Source organism: Impatiens glandulifera, chromosome 4, assembly GCF_907164915.1.
Source record: "Impatiens glandulifera chromosome 4, dImpGla2.1, whole genome shotgun sequence".
Lineage (NCBI taxonomy): Eukaryota > Viridiplantae > Streptophyta > Magnoliopsida > Ericales > Balsaminaceae > Impatiens > Impatiens glandulifera.
The window spans coordinates 50657821-50678235 of NC_061865.1; the positions used below are offsets into that span (position 1 = coordinate 50657821).

At 33.7% G+C, this 20415-nt stretch overlaps 2 protein-coding genes across 3 annotated transcripts; both read left to right on the top strand.

Moving 5' to 3' along the window:
• The first annotated feature begins 4954 nt into the window (after positions 1-4954).
• On the top strand, positions 4955-5572 carry LOC124933474. 2 transcript variants are annotated; one of them, XM_047473879.1, is made up of 3 exons: positions 4955-5208; positions 5280-5338; positions 5408-5572. In XM_047473879.1, the coding sequence occupies exons 1-3, from the start codon at positions 5105-5107 to the stop codon at positions 5551-5553; spliced, it is 309 nt and encodes a 102-aa protein (XP_047329835.1). In that variant the 5' UTR covers positions 4955-5104; the 3' UTR covers positions 5554-5572. The 2 variants fall into 2 exon arrangements, with proteins under 2 accessions (XP_047329835.1, XP_047329834.1); XM_047473878.1 differs by having other exon boundaries at positions 5280-5572.
• Positions 5573-11424: 5852 nt separating this feature from the next.
• On the top strand, positions 11425-12041 carry LOC124936899 (40S ribosomal protein S14-1-like; the record flags this gene model as incomplete). The annotated part of the gene is made up of 4 exons (XM_047477429.1): positions 11425-11547; positions 11633-11678; positions 11779-11864; positions 11967-12041. Coding segments are annotated over 4 exons (276 nt in total), but the record flags the coding sequence as incomplete, so codon positions are not given.
• Positions 12042-20415: the final 8374 nt, after the last annotated feature.

The window sequence follows — 20415 nt, forward strand, 5'->3', positions numbered from 1 at the left end:
TTTACAACAAATCCTTCAAGTTGCTCAACATAAATCTCCTCTTCAAGAACTCCATTAAAAAATGTAGATTTAACATCTAGCTGATACACTTTCCAGCCTTTTGAGCAGCCAAAGTAAGTAGCAATTTAATGGTATTTAATCTAGCTACAAGAGCAAATGTTTCAGAAAAATCAACACAAAAAATCTGAGCATACCCTTTAACAACAAGTCTTTCTTTGTGTTTGTTAATGGAGCCATTTGTATTCAGTTTGATTCTGAACACCCACTTCACTCCTATCTCATTTCCGTCCCTTGGCCTCTTTACAAGTTTCCAAGTATTATTCTTCTCGATCATAGTGATCTTCTCTTTCATTTCAGCTCTCTATTTTGGATTCTTTTCAGCTTTCCAATAATCTACAGACTCAAGGACTGCAACATTGCAACTCTAGTAGATATCAGAGAGCAATCTTGTGCCCCTCAATGGTTCATAATCCACCAACTCTTCTTCATTCAATTAAGGATATGGAGTTGGTTCTACTTCTTCCCAATTCCAATTGTCATTCTCCATGAAGTGCACATCTCGACTTATCATATCTTTCTAGTTTGAGGCTGAAATATTCGACAAGCCTTTGAAAATGTATTGTACCCCACAAAGATTCTAGCTTCAGTTTTTTTATCTAGCTTATCTCTCTTGATTTGTGGTATATAAGAATAACACAAACACCCAAATACTTTAAGGTTTTTCACAGAAGGCTTGTAACCATACCATGCCTCAAATGGTGTCCTTCCTTCTACAACCTTAGTTGGTAGCCTATTGAGTAGAAAGACTACAATGTTTGCAGTCTCTGCCCATTACTCCTTGGGTAAGTCTTTCTCATGAAGCATACACCTTACCATCTCCATGATAGTGCGATTTTTTCTCTCACTCACTCCATTCTTCTAAGGAGTGTATGGGTCTGTCAGTTGGTGTTGAACCTCAACTTCTTCACATAACTGATTGAATTGTTCTAAGGTGTACTCCTTGCCATTATCAGACCTTAAGGCCTGAATCTTACAGCCACTCTGAGCTTCTATCCACTGTTTGAATCTAAAAAAAAACCAACAACTTCAGACTTGAACTTGAGAAAATAGATCCAACACATCCTTATATAGTCATCAATGAAAACTATGTAATACTTACTCTCATTTAGTGAAAGAGTTCTGTGAGGCCCAACAAGGTATGTGTGAATCAATTTTTGCCTCTCAGTTGCTCTCCAGGTTGCTGGCTTGAAAAGAAGTCTTGATTGCTTCCCTAATTTACAAGCCTTGCATTCTGGCAAGTTAGCTTCTAATTGAGGCAACCCTTTACAAACTCTTTCTTCTGCAAATTCATTACTGTATTATGATGGAAATTGCCCAGCCTTTTATGCCAAATCTCAGCTTGAGATATTGTAGTTGAATAGACTGATTGCTCGTCCTTTAGTGGATCTAGTTCAAAGCTTTTCCCTTTCATTCCGACTTTGAACACATTCACCCCATTTGCATATTTGATTAGGCACTCCTTGTCCTAAAAGATTACCTTTAAACCTCTTTCGAGTAGCTGACCAACACTTAATAAATTTTGATTGATGTTGGGCACAAATAACACATCTTTAATCAACTTAGTATTTGAGGAACTGCCTACTACCACAATCCCTTTTCCTTTGACTGCAATGTACTCTCCATTGCCAATTTTGACTTTGGAGTTGAATGATGTGTCCAGTTCTTTGAAGAGGCCTCGATCAAATGTCATGTGGTTGGTGTAGCTATTGTCCACAAGCCAGTTATTACTTAAGCTATTTGATGCAAAACAAGTTGCCACAAAGAGTTGCTCCTCCTGGTCTACAACTTGAGCCACATTTCTTTGCTGAAGGTTCACTTGAGTCATATGACACTTCTCACACTAAGGAATTTCCACACTATGTTCACATCCTTGTAACTTAAGGAATTCCATACAGAAAACACTAAGGAAGATTTTATCCCGATCACTCATAATTGACTTCGGCATTCTGTGAAATTTGAAGACATTGTTAAGAAAGATTTTTGCCACTATTTTTGCTATGAACGGATGTTGCAACCCCATGAAATGAGCCATTTTTTACAGTTTGTCTACAACCACGAAGATCACAGTTTTACCCTCTACTTTAGGTAAGTTTTCAATGAAGTCCATAGAGATTGATTTCCAAACTCCTTTAGGAATTGTTAACGATTGTAGGAGTCCCTTTGGAGTTATCGTCTCTCCTTTGTTTCTTTGGCATATATATTGCATGTTCGTATAAACTCTCTTACATCCCTGACCATTTCTACACATGAATAAGTCAACCGTAATTTTTAAGTGTAAATAGATTACCTGAATATCCAATAGTGGACTTGAGTGCATTGAGGCAATGAGGATCGACAACAGTTCAGTATCAAAGTCAACTACCAACTTCCCTTTTTTCGAAAAGTACCATCTATGAATGTAAATTTTGGATGTGAACTTTCATCTTTTTTTTATTTCCTCAATTAGCTTGATTAGGTTTGGTTTTGAACTCCAAGTTAAATGTATGCGTTTAATTATAGGAGAATGATACACCGACAGTCCTGCACATTGTACTTCTATACCTCTTCTAGAGAAGTCATATCCCACCAACGTATAGAGGTATTTTTCTTGTGCAGATTTTTGAACTCTTTGTTCCAAGAGATACTTCAGCGACTCATGATCTGCTTTAACGACAAAAGGTTTATATCGTAAGTAGTGCCGCCCCGAAGATTGAGCTTCCCCAACCCTAGGGTAGAAAATGTGAAAAGAATTTGGCTGCACTAATTTTATTTTAAAAAAACTGTTTTTGGTGAGATTTGAACCTATAACCAAATATTTTTTTTTATTTTCCATCCTAAACCACTATGCTACATAATTTTATGTTAAAATAATTAATATATTTAACTAAATAATCTAATATTTTTATTAAATTGGTTGCACTAGGGGATGGACTATCCTAGCCCGGGGGCTTGTCGGGCTTACTTTAAGGCCGGCCCTAACCGTAAGTAAGTTCTCCATTTCTCAATTAAAAATGTGAGGACCATGAGTTCCCTCTCATAAGCTGAAGATGAATTTTTATCACTAGGCAATGATCTGCTTATGAAGCCAATGCAATGATTCTCTTGCATAAGAACAACACCAATTCCGATGCCACTAGCCTCGGTTTCTACCACAAAGGGGATTGCAAAATCAGGAAGAGCCACTATTGGTGGGGAATTCATACATTATTTCACTTGGTTGAAAGAACCTCTACTTCTGAATTCCACTTAAATTTCCTCTTTTTTTTAGCAGGTTTATCAACGATTTAAATATTGCCCCATACCTTCGAATAAAACGCCGATAATATTCAATGAGGCCCAAAAATCCTCTCAGCTGCTTAATTGACTCAGGTACACGCCATGTATCTATTGTAGGCTAACTTGTAGATCTAAAAATTGAATCAACAGTATTGGTAGTTGGATTCCTCTTTAAATAATAAAGCTTTTTTTGGACATGATATAAATATTACCAAAGTTGACACAATACACTTTTCTTGTGGTGAAATCTTTTTTTATGTAGGACTTCATTATGTGAAATGTAAAAGAATTCACTCTTGATGACATTTATATTGAATTCATTATGGCTTGTGTGTTAGGATGGACTTATGATGTCTTTGATCTATATTTGGTAATTAAACCTCTAGTTTGTCTCCCTATTGTAGGTTGATGCTGCTCATTTGTCCCAACAGATAAGAAAAAGATTTAACAATCAAGTAAGTGAGCCACAATTATACTATCAATTGAATTGAAACTCTCAGGTCAATGTTCCATATTTTTGCAAACATTGACAATATAGCTCTACCCTTGTTTCTGTAGCATATGATCTAGATATTTATATTAATAACCTACCATAACCATTCTATTGGTCTTCCATAAAAGTTAATTTGTTGGTGCTTAGTGCTGAACTTATTTCAAGGACATGTATATTTCCCTTGTTCTTGCCGAACAACTATATTTAAATGCTTAGTTTTTACAACAAATGCATACTTGAGCTCTCTTTTCGGCTAGTTAGCCTAATTACTTACTCTATTACAAAACTCAAATTAGTTGAAGTATATATTTTCTCATCATATCACCAAATTTGGTTTTTATGCGGTTTATAGTAATGGCAACTAGAATAGCCTGATGCAAGACAAAAAAGAAGAATCAAATATAAGTGGCTAGGAATTTCTTAAGATATCCATGATGATTCAATTTTTGCTCACTTCTGTTTCATTTAGTTTCTTCAGCTAGCGATAGTTCTTGTGATTATGCATATTATGGCCACATGACATAAGGTAACATTTGAGTATCAGGGTAGTAGATATATTTTTACTATTAATCAAACTTCTATAGAGGGTCAAGAGAAAAATGAAAGAGGGATGATTTCTACTGACACATATATTGTCTTCGAAGCTCCAAACTCCAGTGGAATAAAGGTAGACTTATCATTATTGTTCTCACATTCACCTATTAATGCATCTGTCGATTTGCATTTTTGTCTAGTTATTTAACTTCAACTGCATTTATGTAGAATTAAGGATGACGGGTCCTTTATCACTAATATTAATCAATATAATTATGTTTTCAATGGATTTATTATTAGGAAAATCTTTATATGCACCGTTGAACAAATTGAACCTGTAACCTTGGTAGGTTGTCAATCAACGTGAAGCTGCTAACATAAATATTTTTAGGCAGATAGAGTTCAATCTTGAGACACTAGGCATTGGTGGTCTGAGTGCGAAGTTTGTAGATATATTAAATGCATATATCCATCATTATTTTGTAAAGTTCCCAATTTTTTTTGATAACTAAGGTATTACCGATTAGTTCCTTTTTTACTAGTGTTCTTCATATCATCTGTTCTTATAGTGCATCATTATCTTGTATTAGTGTTTATATGGCTGATAGTCTTTATATACGTGTTGATTCATTAAGTTTTTTAGGGGTATTGCCTACAGAAGTAGAGCTGCTGAAATTTGAATCTCTACAACAAGAAGATTCTAATAATAAAGAATGGTTGTTTGAACTTTATGGTGATCAACCAAAGAAACCACCAAGTAAAATGAATGATAAATGTGGTGGTGGAAAGAGAGAAGGATCAGAAAGCAAAGTAGATGCATCTTCGAGCTCTAGCACCTTTGAAGTGAATGACCTTGTATTTTTTGGGTAAGGCCTTGTGTTCCTTAAATTTACCTAAATTATTTTTTGCAATCTCATGTGCTAATTTTCTATTGCAGAAGAAGTGATTTTGGAGTAGCAGTTGGCACTGAGAAAGATGATCCTATCAATGTATATGGTCTGGAAATATTATTATTTGTTCTCGTAGTCAACTATTCACTGATTCTTCTTGTTGCTAATTTTGAAGGACGGTTCTGTAAGACCAATTGTGATGACCTTGATGCAAGTCAATTGAAACGTGGATCTTTTGATAGAAAATTCACAACATTAGATAATTATTGTCTAAATGTAAAATTTGTTTTTCATTTAATGGTATTGAGTTTTGATCCATAATTAGTGTCTAATATGTTTTCACAAGTTCATGTTAAAATGTCAACTTGAGCAGTGTGTTATGTTATGAGTTTGTAAAAGAGGTTTTAATTTAAGACTTGGTTTCCAACTTGATCTTAGCCTTTTGATGACTACCTTGGAAACAACATTCTTGAAAATGTTTGTTGTGAATGCATATTTCTCTTCTAAATATTTGGTGCATTATTAAAAATATGAGTAATAGCTAGCAATAATAGTGATTGGTGTAAATGCTGATAATAGTGATTGGTTATAATTCCAATAGTTACTATCTTGATAATAGCGATTGGTATTTAAACCAATCGCTAATAAATTACATATACTCCAATTGAAGACCGCGCCATGTGGCGCAATTATATGCGGCTTTTATTAATTGATATACCAATCGCGGTAGGCTTTTATTTTATTATATTTCTCTCTTTCCTATTAGAGGAGGGATATATGGTTTTTATATTTGAGATGAGAGATCCTTAGAGAGAGCGCGTTTTGAAGACGAAGACGGCTCGTGATAGGAATCTCGAGAAGCTGAAAGACCTATATTTGAATGTGATTGGGATAGTTAGATGATCTTGGGTTGATGGGACGGCTCTTGGATGAGTTAGATTTACTTCAAAGACGTTCAAAAGACCTAGATTTGAATGTGATTTGGATAGTTGCCATACATCAATGGCCATGAATCATGTGGCATACTGGTTGGGATAGTTGTTGTTGTTGTTAGGATTTGTATCTCCCAAATCCGACCTGCTTGAAAACAATCTGTAAAAACACAAGAAAGAAGAATACAAGAACACACAGATTTATAGTGGTTCATTCAAATTGAGCTACATCCACTTCAGCCACCACCAGATTTACTATGAAGAAGAAGAATGAATACAGAGTTTTTGCCTCACATCTCTCTAGAATTCTGTCTACCCCAATGTAAACCCTTAATAATTACATATTTATAGGGTAAACATTCAGGTAATAAACCTAAATAACTTTGGTTAGGCCCAAGCCCAAAACCAAAAAAGATAAACCCTATAAACTCTAATTAACAATATAGAGTTTATTATAAGTGTAGGCTCCATAACTCAACAATCTCCCACTTGGAGACTAACTTCATCATCTCTCGATCGGTAGTGGCTTTCCATTTGGTTTCTTAACGAAGAAGACCAACTGAAGTTGCACACAACTTCAGTTTCTCATTTGTCACAGTTTTCGTCAATATATCAGCTGGATTCTCACTCCCGGGAATCTTCTCAAGAGCTAATACTCCATCTTCTAAAGCTGACCGGATGAAATGATAATGAACCTGTATATGTTTCGTCCTGCCATGATAAACAGGATTCTTTGCCAAATGAATGACACTCTGACTGTCGCATCGCAACACACTTCCCTCGTAGTCTTGACCCAATTCTCGCAAAAATCATCTCCTTAGCAGCTTCTGTCAAAGTAACATACTCTGCCTCACAACTAGAAAGAGCAACAATCTTCTGCAATTTTGAAACCCAACTGATTGCAGTACCTCCCAGAGTATAAATGTACCATGTTGTGCTCTTCCTACTATCAACATCACCACCATTGTCAGCATCAACATATCCTTCCAAACCCATATTAGACTTTCGAAAATACAAAGCAAGACCCGTACTTCCTCTTAAGTATCGTAGTATCCACTTTACTGCTTCCCAATGTTGTCTACCCGGATTGCTCATAAATCTGCTAACAACTCCCACTGCATGTGCTATGTCTGGTCTTGTGCAAACCATCGCATACATAATACAACAAATGGCAGAGGCATACGGAACAATTGCCATGTAATTTTTCTCCTCCTCTGTTGAAGACGACTGATCTTTAGATAGTCTGAAGTGACTAGCTAAGGGGGTAGTAACTGGTTTTGCATCATAAAAGTTGAACCTGCTAAGAACTTTCTTCACATATTCTTCTTGTGAAAGCTTGAGAACTTCTTCATCCCTGAAAATTTTAATCCCAAGGATTTGTTTTGCAGCATCCAAATCCTTCATTGCAAACTTTTCAGACAACTCTTTTTTAAGCTTGTTAATCTCATACAAGCTTGCTCCAACAATCAACATGTCATCAACGTAGAGAAGAAGAATAATGTACGATTTATCAAACCTCTTGATATAGCAGCAATGATCAACTTCACACCTCAAAAAATTGTTACATTTCATGAAGCTATCAAACTTCTTGTACCATTGCCTTGGAGCCTGTTTCAAACCATACAGACTCTTTTGAAGCTTACACACAAGCTCATCTTTTCCTTTGATTTCAAATCCTTCTGGTTGTCGCATATAAATTTCTTCATCTAGATCACCATGAAGAAAAGCAGTTTTGACATCCATTTGTTGAAGATGAAGGTCTTCTTTCACAACCAAACTCAAAATAGTTCTAATTGTCATCAATTTAACTACTAGAGAGAAGATTTCATTGTAGTCAATACCTTCTTTCTGTTGAAATTCTTTCACAACCAACCTTGCCTTGTACCTCATGGTTTTATCATGTTCTTCTTTAATCCTGAAGATCCATTTGTTGTGAAGTGCTTTCTTTCCCTTTGGTAGCTCAGTGAGCTCCCAAGTCTGATTCAACATCAAAGAGTCCATCTCATCTTTCATCGCAGACTCCCACTTAACCGATTCATCAAATTGTATTGCTTCCTCATAGCATTCAGGTTCACCTCTATCTGTCAACAAGATATAGTTTAGAGATGGAGACCACCTCTCAACTGGTTTTCAATTCCTTGATGATCTTCTCAACTGTATAACCGGTGTTTGCTGATTTACCTCTTGGGCCACGTTCTCAACGATTTCATCTTCAACAATACATTGTTCTTCTTCGACAACCGGTATATATTTAGCTGAAAATTCTCTCAAATCGACTGTACCAGTCTCTTCCAACTTGGAATCACCATCTGATGTCTTCCCAACACAATCTTTGTAGAGAACCTGTTCATTGAAGACAACATTTCTGCTACGAATGATCTTCCGATTTTGATTATCCCAGAAACGATAACCAAACTCGATATCACCATAACCAATGAAAAAACATTTATTAGACTTTGGATCAAGCTTGCTCCTATCACATTCATTAATATGAACATATGATAAACAACTAAACACTTTCAAATAAGAAAGGTTTACCTTTTTATTGCTCCAAGCTTCTTCAGGAATTCTGAATTCAAGAGGAACAGAGGGTCCCCTGTTTATCAAATAGGCAGCAGTTTTAATAGCTTCTGCCCAGAAGGTTTTAGGCAGCCCTGCATGCAATCTCATGCTTCTAGCACGCTCGTTCAATGTTCGATTCATTCTTTCAGCTACTCAATTCTCTTGAGGCGTTCGGGGAACAGTCTTCACCATACTGATCCCATTCTCAGCACAATACTCTTTGAAATCTGAATTGATATATTCACATCCGTTGTCGGATCTCAAGCACTTAACTTTCTGATTTGTTTCATTTTCAACCAAAGCCTTCCACTTCTTGAAAATAGCAAATACTTCAGACTTGTGCTTCATAAAGTAAACCCATACTTTTCTTGTTGAATCATCTATAAAAGTCACATAGTAGTATGATCCGCCAATAGAAGAAACAGGTGCAGGTCCCCACACATCAGTGTGTACCAACTCTAGTCTTTCTTTATTGAGCTCCTTCCCAGTTTTTAAGAAACTCACTCGTTTTTGTTTTCCAAGAATGCAGTTTTCACATAACTGATGTTCAACAGACTTCAGTTCTGGAATCTGTCCATTCTTCAAAAGAATTTTCATCCCTTTTTCGCTCATATGGCCCAACCTGCAATGTCATAGCTAACTGTTCTTCGAGTCATCAATTACAGCAGCAACTGTTTCTCTGCAAGTTGAAGTCGTGTATAACGTTCCAGTTTTGTGACCTCGAGCAACAACAACTGTTCCTTTAGTCACCTTCCATGCACCATTTCCACAACTGAAATTGTGACCTTCTTCATCAAGTTGTGTAACAGAAATCAGATTGCGTATTAAACCTGGAATGTGTCTCACCTTATTAATCTTCCAAACAGAACTATTTGCCATCTTCAATTTGATGTCCCCCATGCCAACAATATCCAGTGGCTCACCATCTACGAGATAAACTTTCCCACAGTTTCCAGCCACATAATTCTCCATTAATTCTTTGTGGGCAGTGGTGTGGAAACACGCTCCCGAGTCCAAAACCCATGAATCTTTCGGGCTATCAACAGACAGAAGTAACGCATCAATGACAGATTCTGTAACAACGTTGGCTGCATCATTTTTATCATCACCGTTTTTCTTCGGTGCTTTGCAGTTCCTCTTTAAATGTCCCTGTTTACCGCAATTCCAACACTCAAATGTCCGCCCAGACTTGGACTGACTCCTCCTGCTCCTTGACATAGATCTGCTCTTACCTCGGTTGAAATTTCTATCATTACCTCTTCCCCTGTTTTCCACATTCAGAGCAGAACCTTTGAATGTTTCACCAGAATCAATTTTACGATCTCTTCAACAAGAATACGATCTCTAACTTCAACAAATTTCAGTTTAGCATTTCCAACTGAATTACTAATTGCTGCCCTCATAGGTTCCCAACTATTTGGTAGAGATGCTAACAAAATCAGGGCACTAACTTCATCCCCAAAATCAATCTCAACAGATAGCAATTGATTCACAATTGTATTGAATTCATTCAAATGAGTAGTGACAGAAGTACCATCAGCCATTCTTAAGTAAAAGAGTTTTTTCATTAAGTGTACCTTATTGTTAGCAGATGGTTTCTCATACATATCAGAAAGAGCTTTCATCAGACCCATGGTGGTCTTCTCCTTTTCTACATTGTGAGCAACTGTCTTGGCTAGCGTCAATCGGACAACTCCCAAAACCTGTCTATCAAGGAGTTTCCATTCAGCTTCATCCATCTTCTCTGGTTTCTCACTCAAAGGAACATGAAGCTTTTTTCCATAGAGATAATCTTCAATCTGCATTCTCTAGAAGGCATAATCTGTCCCATCAAATCTTCCAATCTCATGTCCTATACTGTTCTCATTTGCCATTGTTTCCAATACTCAGATCTAGCCTAGCTGCTCTGATACCAGTTGTTAGGATTTGTATCTCCTAAATCCGACCTGCTTAAAAACAATATGTAAAAACACAAGAAAAAAGAACACAAGAACACACAGATTTATAGTGGTTCACTCAAATTGAGCTACATCCACTTCAGCCACCACCAGATTTACTATGAAGAAGAATGAATCCAGAGTTTTTGCCTCACACTTTATCTCTCTAGAATTTTGTCTACCCAATGTAAACCCTTAATAATTACATATTTATAGGGTAAACATTCAGGTAATAAACCTAAATAACTTTGGTTAGGCCCAAGCCCAAAACCAAAAAAGATAAACCCAATAAACTCTAATTAACAATATAGAGTTTATTATAAGTGTAGGCTCCATAACTCAACAGTTGTGTCAAAACCAAAAAAGATAAACCCAATAAACTCTAATTAACAATATAGAGTTTACTATAAGTGTAGGCTCCATAACTCAACAGTTGTGTCAATTTCTTCGTCCGATCTGTCGATTGTTTTCAGCCATGCTAAACTTCTCTTACACTTGTATTTTGATATCTCAAATTGATATTGTTTATATGCCCGAAGATCTTATCAGCCTTCAATTTGAATCGACGTATCTTTTCCATTTGTCTTATGATCTTCGTATATTATTCAGATCGATTTATATTTATAGCTACCATTAGTGTAACTTGGAGTTCATGGACATTCATTGCATTTTCCTCAGACGACTTGATTTTCCTGCTCAATATATTTGAAATCATGTGCTAGTTTTGTTCAATGATACCTATGATCTTCATTTGCTTATAACAGTCGAAGAGAAAGAACAGAGAGCCTAATGAAGAAATTGTAACTCTTGGCCCTACTATTAGTGAGGGAGAACTTGGTTTTGGCGTTGCACACATCTTTGCATCCTTTAACGACACATTTATCATTTATCGTGAGAATCAAATTTCATCTTTGTAACTTATTTGATATTCTTTATCAGAATCTCAATCATTCCATGTTTTAATTGCAGCATGTGACAGATTTGTCTGGACGAGAAACACTTGTTCGCATTACTGGTTAGTTTTTTTAATTCATCATGTCTATAGATCAGTAGACGATCTCCTAACCTAAATTGATCTAATTGATGGCTCTTTGTAATGTGATTTGTAACTATAGGAGGGATGAAGGTGAAAGCTGACAAAGATGAATCATCTTCATATGCTGCTATGCTTGCAGCTCAAGATGTTTCTGTTAGATGCAAGGTATTTATTTGAATTTAGGGTTCTGATTTTGTTTCATCAATTGAAATTGTACTTAAAATTGAAATTATACTTAGAACTGAAATTGTATTTATTTGAAATTAGGGTTCTGATTTTCTACTATGATTGCGCTCAGAAGTGGTTAGATTTAAGTGAAGACTCAGATGAGAATGTCAATTGGGAAGATTTTACTTTAGGTATAACTATTTTCAGTTAACTTTATCTTAAAACCAGCCGACATATGTTCATATTTCTCTGAATCATCCAAGCTGATTGTATTCTGTTGTAAAATTGAATATTCTCAGTATGTCAATGACTCTAAACGCTCTGAAGTCCAACCGTCCATCCTTAAGTACTATTGGATTTAGAATACCATAGGATAGAAAGATATGCTTCTTTAGAAAACCCAGTTAGTGGCCCGACGCGACCAAACGATAACCGCTCCCGGAGTCTCACCTGAGGAGGTACATCCTTCTCTTTCTCCATACATTTCTCTTAACAAATGTTATAATTCTCTTCACAATGATAACGTAGATATGAACCAGATTCTTTTCAAGTGTAATTGTATATCATCTTCTAAATTATGAAAATAATCGAGTTCATTTGAGCTTTGCTTGAACGATATCTTCATTTAGTACTGTAATTCTATAACTTTCAACATCCGAGATTCTCGAGTGTTTCCAATTATAATTTCGTGCAAAATCAGTTATGGAGAAATGAAGAATGAGAAATCGGCTTGTTTATCAATTTTCCTGAGTGTACATTGCTAGTTTATGTTGCTGGTTAAATATTGACATTATATGTTGTGTTTAAGTGAAGTTATTATATGTTAGTTACTTCTGTAGGGTTTTTGAATTTGAAATATCTGTAAACATTCTTGATTAACCATCATGATCTTAATGTTGTAGCTATTTTACATTTTTCAGTAGTTTGGAAAGTTGGAGCTTACTGTGAGTTTACGAATTCTTAAGTTATTATTTTCTAGATGATCGTGATTTTTGAAAAACATAGAAAATGTTAATTTTTGTATATCACAATATTAAGATGATCATGTTTGGTAATCCTGGAACAAAAATCTGCGTCACAATATTGGTTAACAACCTTATTTTTGTTCTTCTGAATATTGATGGGTACATGGTTCAATTTCCAAATCTAGTAGACAGTTAGATCTCTATAAGTTAGTGTTTGTTTGTATTTTTTTAATCCTTAAGATGTTAATTCATTCTCTTCTTTTTAAATGTGAACCTCGATGAAAAAGCTATCCTTAAAAAAAGATCTATTAAATGTGAACCTTGATGAAAAAGCTAATTGTTTGCTTCGTCAACTGAAGGAACAAGATCTTTTTAAATGTGAACCTTGATGAACCTACAAATCATCTTGATCTTGACACCATTGAATGGCTTGAGGGCTATCTTAACAAACAAGATGTGTCAGGGCTTTCCTTGACCAGCTTTGCAAAAATAGTGGAGCAAGATGTGAGGACCACCAGGTGAAGGAAAAAACAAGAGAAAGAAATTGATCATTGTCTTGTGGTATTGAAGCATATGTATAGGTGAGTTAATCTTTATATATAGCCTACCTTTGCCTTTGTTTGTTTTATTAGTGTTCTTTTTCCAAGTATGAGTTTGGATAATTTAAGTGCTTGTTTTATTTTGGGTTATTTGGGGTTAAATGACCAACATATATATATATATATTTTTAATAAATAAATTTCTATGGCGATTGGTTAAAATATAAATCGTCGTTGCCCATAGTTAAAATACCAATTACTATATGATTTATGTAGTAGCGATTGGTTATTACACCAATCGCTATATGTCTATAGCGATTGGTTATCTACCAATCGTCGTTGCCAATTAAGGCAACAACGAGCAGAGCTTTGCCGATTGAGAGTGATTGGTATATGACTAATCGCTATAGGCCTATAGCGATTGGTATATGACCAATCGCTATATACTTATAACGATTGTTATATGACCAATCGCTATAGGCCTATAGCGATTGATATATCACTAATCGCTATAGGCCTATATCGATTGATTTGGAGGTTAATAGCGATTGGTTTACCAATTGCTATAGGGTCTTTTTTTACTAGTAGTGGTAGTTTTGGTCTTTACTATTTTCTATAATCTTCGGTGTTTGATATGTTATTGTCCCATTTGCAGATTGGATGGTAGGTGTGAGTACATCAGCAGATGGAGAAAGATGGGGTGTTGGTGGGATATCCATAGAAAGGTGATCTTATTTCTTATCTTAGTTAGGTCTTTGGTTAATGTGGAATTGTTTTTTTCATTATTTTTTATTGAATAACTCTTTAGAAATCAGATTTTACTTAATGAGGTCCAATTATTAATTGACCATCACATTGCATTTTCTGTATTTTAATTGTTGGCTCTACCAACATTTTCAGAGGATACTCAGTGCATAATGAAATGTTTGTATTTGTTAAGTATTTTTATTAATAGTTTATGTTCTCGGGTCACAAATTTTGGCCCAGATTAATGACTGAATCTTGTTTTAATTATGTGTTTTTTCTTTTCAAATGAGCGTCTTTAAATAATGTTATTTAGAGGTAGATTGTTAAAAGTCTAAACAGTTCTAAAGTGCAATATATTTAAATTGAACATTAGATATTTAGCATCAGTTGTGATAAGGACACTCATATAACAGTTCTACATTTTTATACACGCTTGGCTTTTATTTATTAATAGACCTAGTTCGTTAGTCGAGATTGTTTATTATATTTATAACTTGCGTTTTTTACTTGTTTTTTTGAAACTAATTTAAATTTATTTTGAGTAGATGATTTTGTTGAGTGAGTACCATTTATTTTTTATTTTGATTTTAAATTTTGTACATAAATTTTTTATCAAATTTTAACCATTTAGCATTGTTCGGTTTAATACTATCAATTTTGTAATGGTAGATGCATATAGTTCTAGGCATATGAATTGACAACATTTCCCTTTTACACCCATAAATTGTTTTTCCAAATTCAAGGGTTTGTTAATACCTTTCATTGCTTCCAGATTGCTTATTTAGATTAATTAGACGTTACTAGCTGAGAAGTTTCCAAATAATTATGTGCAACATATTGAGGTAGTGTTATATTCAGGTTTTTTTGTTTCGTATAGTGTAAAGAGTCTAGCCTTGAAACTTAGTATAGGTTTTTGTCAAGATGTTTTAACAAAGATCTTGACTCCATATTTATGTTTCTTACACTAGTTTCTATTTTCATTTATATTTGTAGGGACACCTTGATTTGGAGTTGAATGATGTTGGGAGAAAATAAGTTGAGACAGTAAGTAATTTAACAAGATTATTGTCAATAACGAGATTCCATCTTATTAGAACTTGTCTTATTAAAGGTAGTTAATTACCCTATCTAAAGAGAATTAAATTTTTGTTGTGTACTCATTTGACATGAAAATGACTTGTTACAGTTGAAACTATTGTCAGCAATTGTGGTGCAAAAAAGGTATGCATGCCACTTTTTTTCTAATAGAAGTGTTGAAACCATAATTGTGGATGCATTAATAGAAGGTTAGGCAACTATACCAGCACTCAAATCACCTAAGCATCTCAAATTGTCAAAGGATCTTGTAAGAAAGTGTGAAGGAAAGTAGTAAAGTTATTTCCATCTCAATTGAACTATTTATTTAAAATTTATTGTATTTTATTTAAATAAATAGAACATTAGATGTAAGTTAATTAATTAATGTTCTTTTATTTAATTATTTAAGATTTTTTATTATCTTTGAAATATTATTTTTTTAATTATTTAATTTATAAAAAAAATTAAATATTAAACCATCATCTTACACAATATAGAAATATAAATATAAATAAATAAAATTTTAAATGAATTGTTAAAATAATAGTTTAAAAGTAAATAGGCTTTCAACGACGTTTGAATTACTGTTACCAACGCTTAAATAAGCGTTGCTAAAGGTCTTCCTTTAGCAACGCTTAAATTAGTAGTACCGACGCTTAAATAAACGTTGTTAAAACTGGTGCCACCTTGCTTTTGGTGACGTAAGATTAAGTGTCGGTAACATTTTTGGCGACGCTTTTAAAAGTTGGTAGATATCTTTTTAAGCGTCGCCGTAAGTCTTTTTTGTTGTAGTAATATTAGGTGCAAGCTCATCAAAATTTGTCTATAGGCTGAAGGAAATATGACTATCTTGACACTGCTTCGTCTAGTTGCTATAGTATTCTCCTTCACCCATTAATAATTATCCACCAAAATAATACACAGCATAAGTTGCCTAGTCAGATGCAAGACAGCCCCCCATAGAAGTCCAAGAAAGACCCATTACCACCCCAATAGGTGTCTGATCAAATACGCGTTCTACATGAAACATCGGTTTGCCAACAAAATTTGTGAACTCCGATTTATATATCAACACTTTATCTACTGATGTCGCTTCCTGAGAACTCATTTATGTAGAAGCTTCCGGAACCACTTCAAACTTCTCATCTTCTAATGATTCGCCCACTAACTAGACGTCTCCTACGACTACATCCACCTATTGAGGGTCTGGTTCTTCTTTAACTTCCAATTCTTTATCTGCCCATCGACGCACAAGTATCAAGTCAACCTTACGATATATTTTCTCTATCTGTTTCTGAAGATTTCTAACACCTGCTTCTCTACAGTAGTTTTCAATCAAAGCAATAAGAGCAACGTCTGTCACTTCCACCTAGCAAAGAATAACATAGAAGCATGTGATTAACACCCAAGCTCTTCTACAGCTAAATATCTTATATATAAGTAGAAGAAATTAAAATGATCGGAACATTTTAGAAGAAAATTCTATACATATTTTCAATCATTCATACACATACAATCACATTACATGTTCAGGCCGAATCCATAGGCTTCTCGTGTAGCTTTCTCCAAATAATCTCTGGCAATGTGCATTTTCTCATCATTTATATAACCAGCTATGGAAATTATCTCCATTATATCCAATAGAGGATTGGGTATCGGTTCGATAACATTATGTATAGACAAATAGGACCTGCCATGAGAAGATGACTGGTTATTATCTCGCTACAAAAACAGCAATTGTTCAGAAAATTGCAGTAGGGACATCTCAAAATCTACATCTAGATATTGAAGTGCGATTTTCTCATTTTCAATAGTCGTGAAAACACTTGAAGATTCAACCACATAGTCATCGTCATAATCTCCCCATGGAATCTCTGTAGGGTCCCTACACATTTGTACCATATATGGAACCATTATTAGAGCAGAATGTTGGATTTATGCAACATTTATTTCTTTCCTAAGCCTAAGCAGCTAATTAATCTTTTAGCAATATAAAAGGACAAGTATACAAGAGTCTATGCAGATCATAATAATAATAAACCATGAAGTTTCTAAGTTTCTACGTCTCTCCATTCTACAAACTCACTATAAGTTAACAAACCCTCCCAGGTGAATAAGGGAAACAATAATGTATTTTTGTAGGCCTCAATATGTATATCATTTATTGAAGACATTGGAGCAATAACAACTAACACAAACCGAGATAGCAAGCATAAGTTCTTTAGGGAAATGCTTTTGTCAATCAATAAACATAATTCATAATTCCAAAATAAATAAAAAATACTTTTAAGGATAGTAGTTTAAATGGATCTTTCTCAATAGTCATCAAATAGAAAATTGTATAAGTTGTTAAAGAAAGCCGCCATGGTACTTGCTAAGAAATACGAGGAGATCTTTTAGGATTTTATCAGGTTAACAGACGGCTTCATCCACACTTTGGGAAGACGATTAAAATCAGAAAAGAAGATGAACAGTCTCTTGCAGATCTAGTTAACCCGAATTTATAAAAAAAAAAAAAAACTCGACGGACGATTTCTAACAGAGAAATCACAGATATCCAGCAACAAGTTGCTACACACTTCAAGGGATCCAAAGTTGCATTAACATAATCCCAAAGACCACAAAGATCCTTCGACGTCACCCCATCAAAAGGCCATTTTCGTGAGAAAATTATAGCAGAAAAGATTCGTGCTAGGGTTTAAAAAATCGATGAGAGAGAAAGTAAAAGTGGGAGTACAACAGAAAAAATTCTATTTATTTAAATAAAAGTAAAGTGAGAGTGATTGATTAATATAAATACCTATTGAATTTTTTTTCACTAGGTAGCGATTGTTTCACTCTTATCAGGGTTGTAAATACCTAGTGAAGAAAACTTCATTAGGTAACGCTTGTTTCACTCCTTTCAACGCTGTAAATATTTAGTGAAAGTTTCACTAGCCAGCACTTGTTCCACTCCTATCAACAATGTAATTACCTAGTGAAACAAGTTTCACTAGAGCTATAAATATCTAGTGAAACAAGTTTCGTTATGTAATGCTTGTTTCATCTTTTTTTTATTCTCTAGAAGGATTTACATGAAAGCATAAATATTTTTAGATTAACCTATAAAGGTTTTACATTAATGTGTTAGTAGATTTATATTAATGTTTATATATTTAATACATAATTATATAAATTATAAAATAATTAAAACAAATTTATTTAAATATTTTATAAATAAATTTCAAAATATGCTGTATATAATTATATAAATTATGAAATAATTTTTATAAATTAATTTAAATATATTACAAATAAATTTAATTATAAAGATTATAAAATTATTAATATGTTATATCACAAATAAAATAATTAATTTAAATATATCACAAATTAATTTATAAATATGTTTATATATATAATTATATAAATTATAACATAATTAATACAAATTAATTTAAATACAACATAAATAAAATTATAAATATATTTTTATATATAATAATATAGATTATAAAATAATTAATATATTTTACGATGATGAAGCGGAGTGGTGAAGTAGAGGGGTGAGCATAATTTGGGTTTACCCAAACCCAAACCCAAACCCAACCCTAACCCAAATTCAAAATATTAATTTGGGTTGGTAATATGGGTTGGGTATGAGTTTGGTTGAGTATGGGTTGGATTTAATTTGGGTTGGGTTAAGGTTACCCAAATTATATAAATTTAATTTAATTCTCTATTATTAATCTAATATAAACTAATTATCTTCCAACTTTAAGTCGAACACATTTTTGACATGTTTCACATATTTTTTCACACGTTTAACACGTTTTTAATATTTTTAACACGTTTTCACATTATAACACGTTTTTCACACGTTTTCATGTTTTTAGCACGTTTAACAAGTTTTTTACATATTTAACACGTTTTCACACCAATAACACGTTTTTCATGTTTAGCACGTTTTTTTACATTTTTGGCATGTTTAACATGTTTTTAACATATTTAACATGTTAACACGTTTTTGACAAGTTTAACACGTTTTTGGCACGTTTAACATGTTTTTTGACATTGTAACACGTTTTTGATATATTTAACACGTTTTTCACATGTTTAACACGTTTTTCACACTTCTAACATATTTTTCACATTTTTGGCATGTTTAACACGTTTTTGACATATTTCACACGTTTTTCATATATTTTTGGCACGTTTAACACGTTTAACACGTTTTTGGCTCATTTAACACGATTTGTTACGTTTAACACGTTTTTAATATTTTGGGCACATTTTCACGTTTTTGGCACGTTTAACACGTTTTTGGCGCGTTTAACACGTTTTTGACATTTTAACACGTTTAACATGTTTTTGTATATTTAACATATTTTTGACATTTTTAACATGTTTTTTTGCACGTTAACACGTTTTGATAAGTTTTAACACGTTTTGTCACGTTTAACATGTTTTTGGCATGTTTAACACGTTTTGGCATGTCAAACATGTAAAAAATGTATTAAACATGTTAAAAATGTGAGAAACATGTTAAACGTGTCAAAAACGTATTAAACGTGGAAAACATGAAAAACGTGTCAAAACATGTTAAACGTGCCAAAAACGTGAAAAACATGTGAAAACGTGTTAAAACATGTTAAAAATGTATTAAACGTGTTAAGAATGTGAAAAATATGTTAAACGTGTCAAAACGTGCCAAAAATGTGAAAAACGTATCAAAATGTGTTAAATTTGTTATAATTGTGTAAAACGTGTCAAACATGTCAAAAACGTGTTAAACATGTCAAAAATGAAAACAGTATTCAACGTGTCAAAATGTGTTAAACGTGCCAAAAACATGTTAACCGTGTCAAAAACGTGTTAAACGTGTGAAAAACGTGAAAACGTGTCAAAAACATGAAAACGTGTCAAAACGTGTTAAACGTGTCAAAACGTGAAAAACGTATTAAATGTGTCAAAACGTGTTAAACGTGCTAAAAACGTGAAAACGTGTGAAAACGTGTTAAACGTGTCAAAAATGTGAAAAAATGTTAAACGTGTCAAAACGTGTTAAACGTGCCAAAAATGTGTCAAAATGTGTTAAGTGTGTCATAATTGTGAAAAACATGTCAAACGTGTTAAACGTGTTAAAAACGTGTTAAACATGCCAAAAATATGAAAAACGTGTTCAATTTGTCAAAATGTGTTAAACGTGCCAAAACGTGTTAAACGTGTCAAAAACGTGTT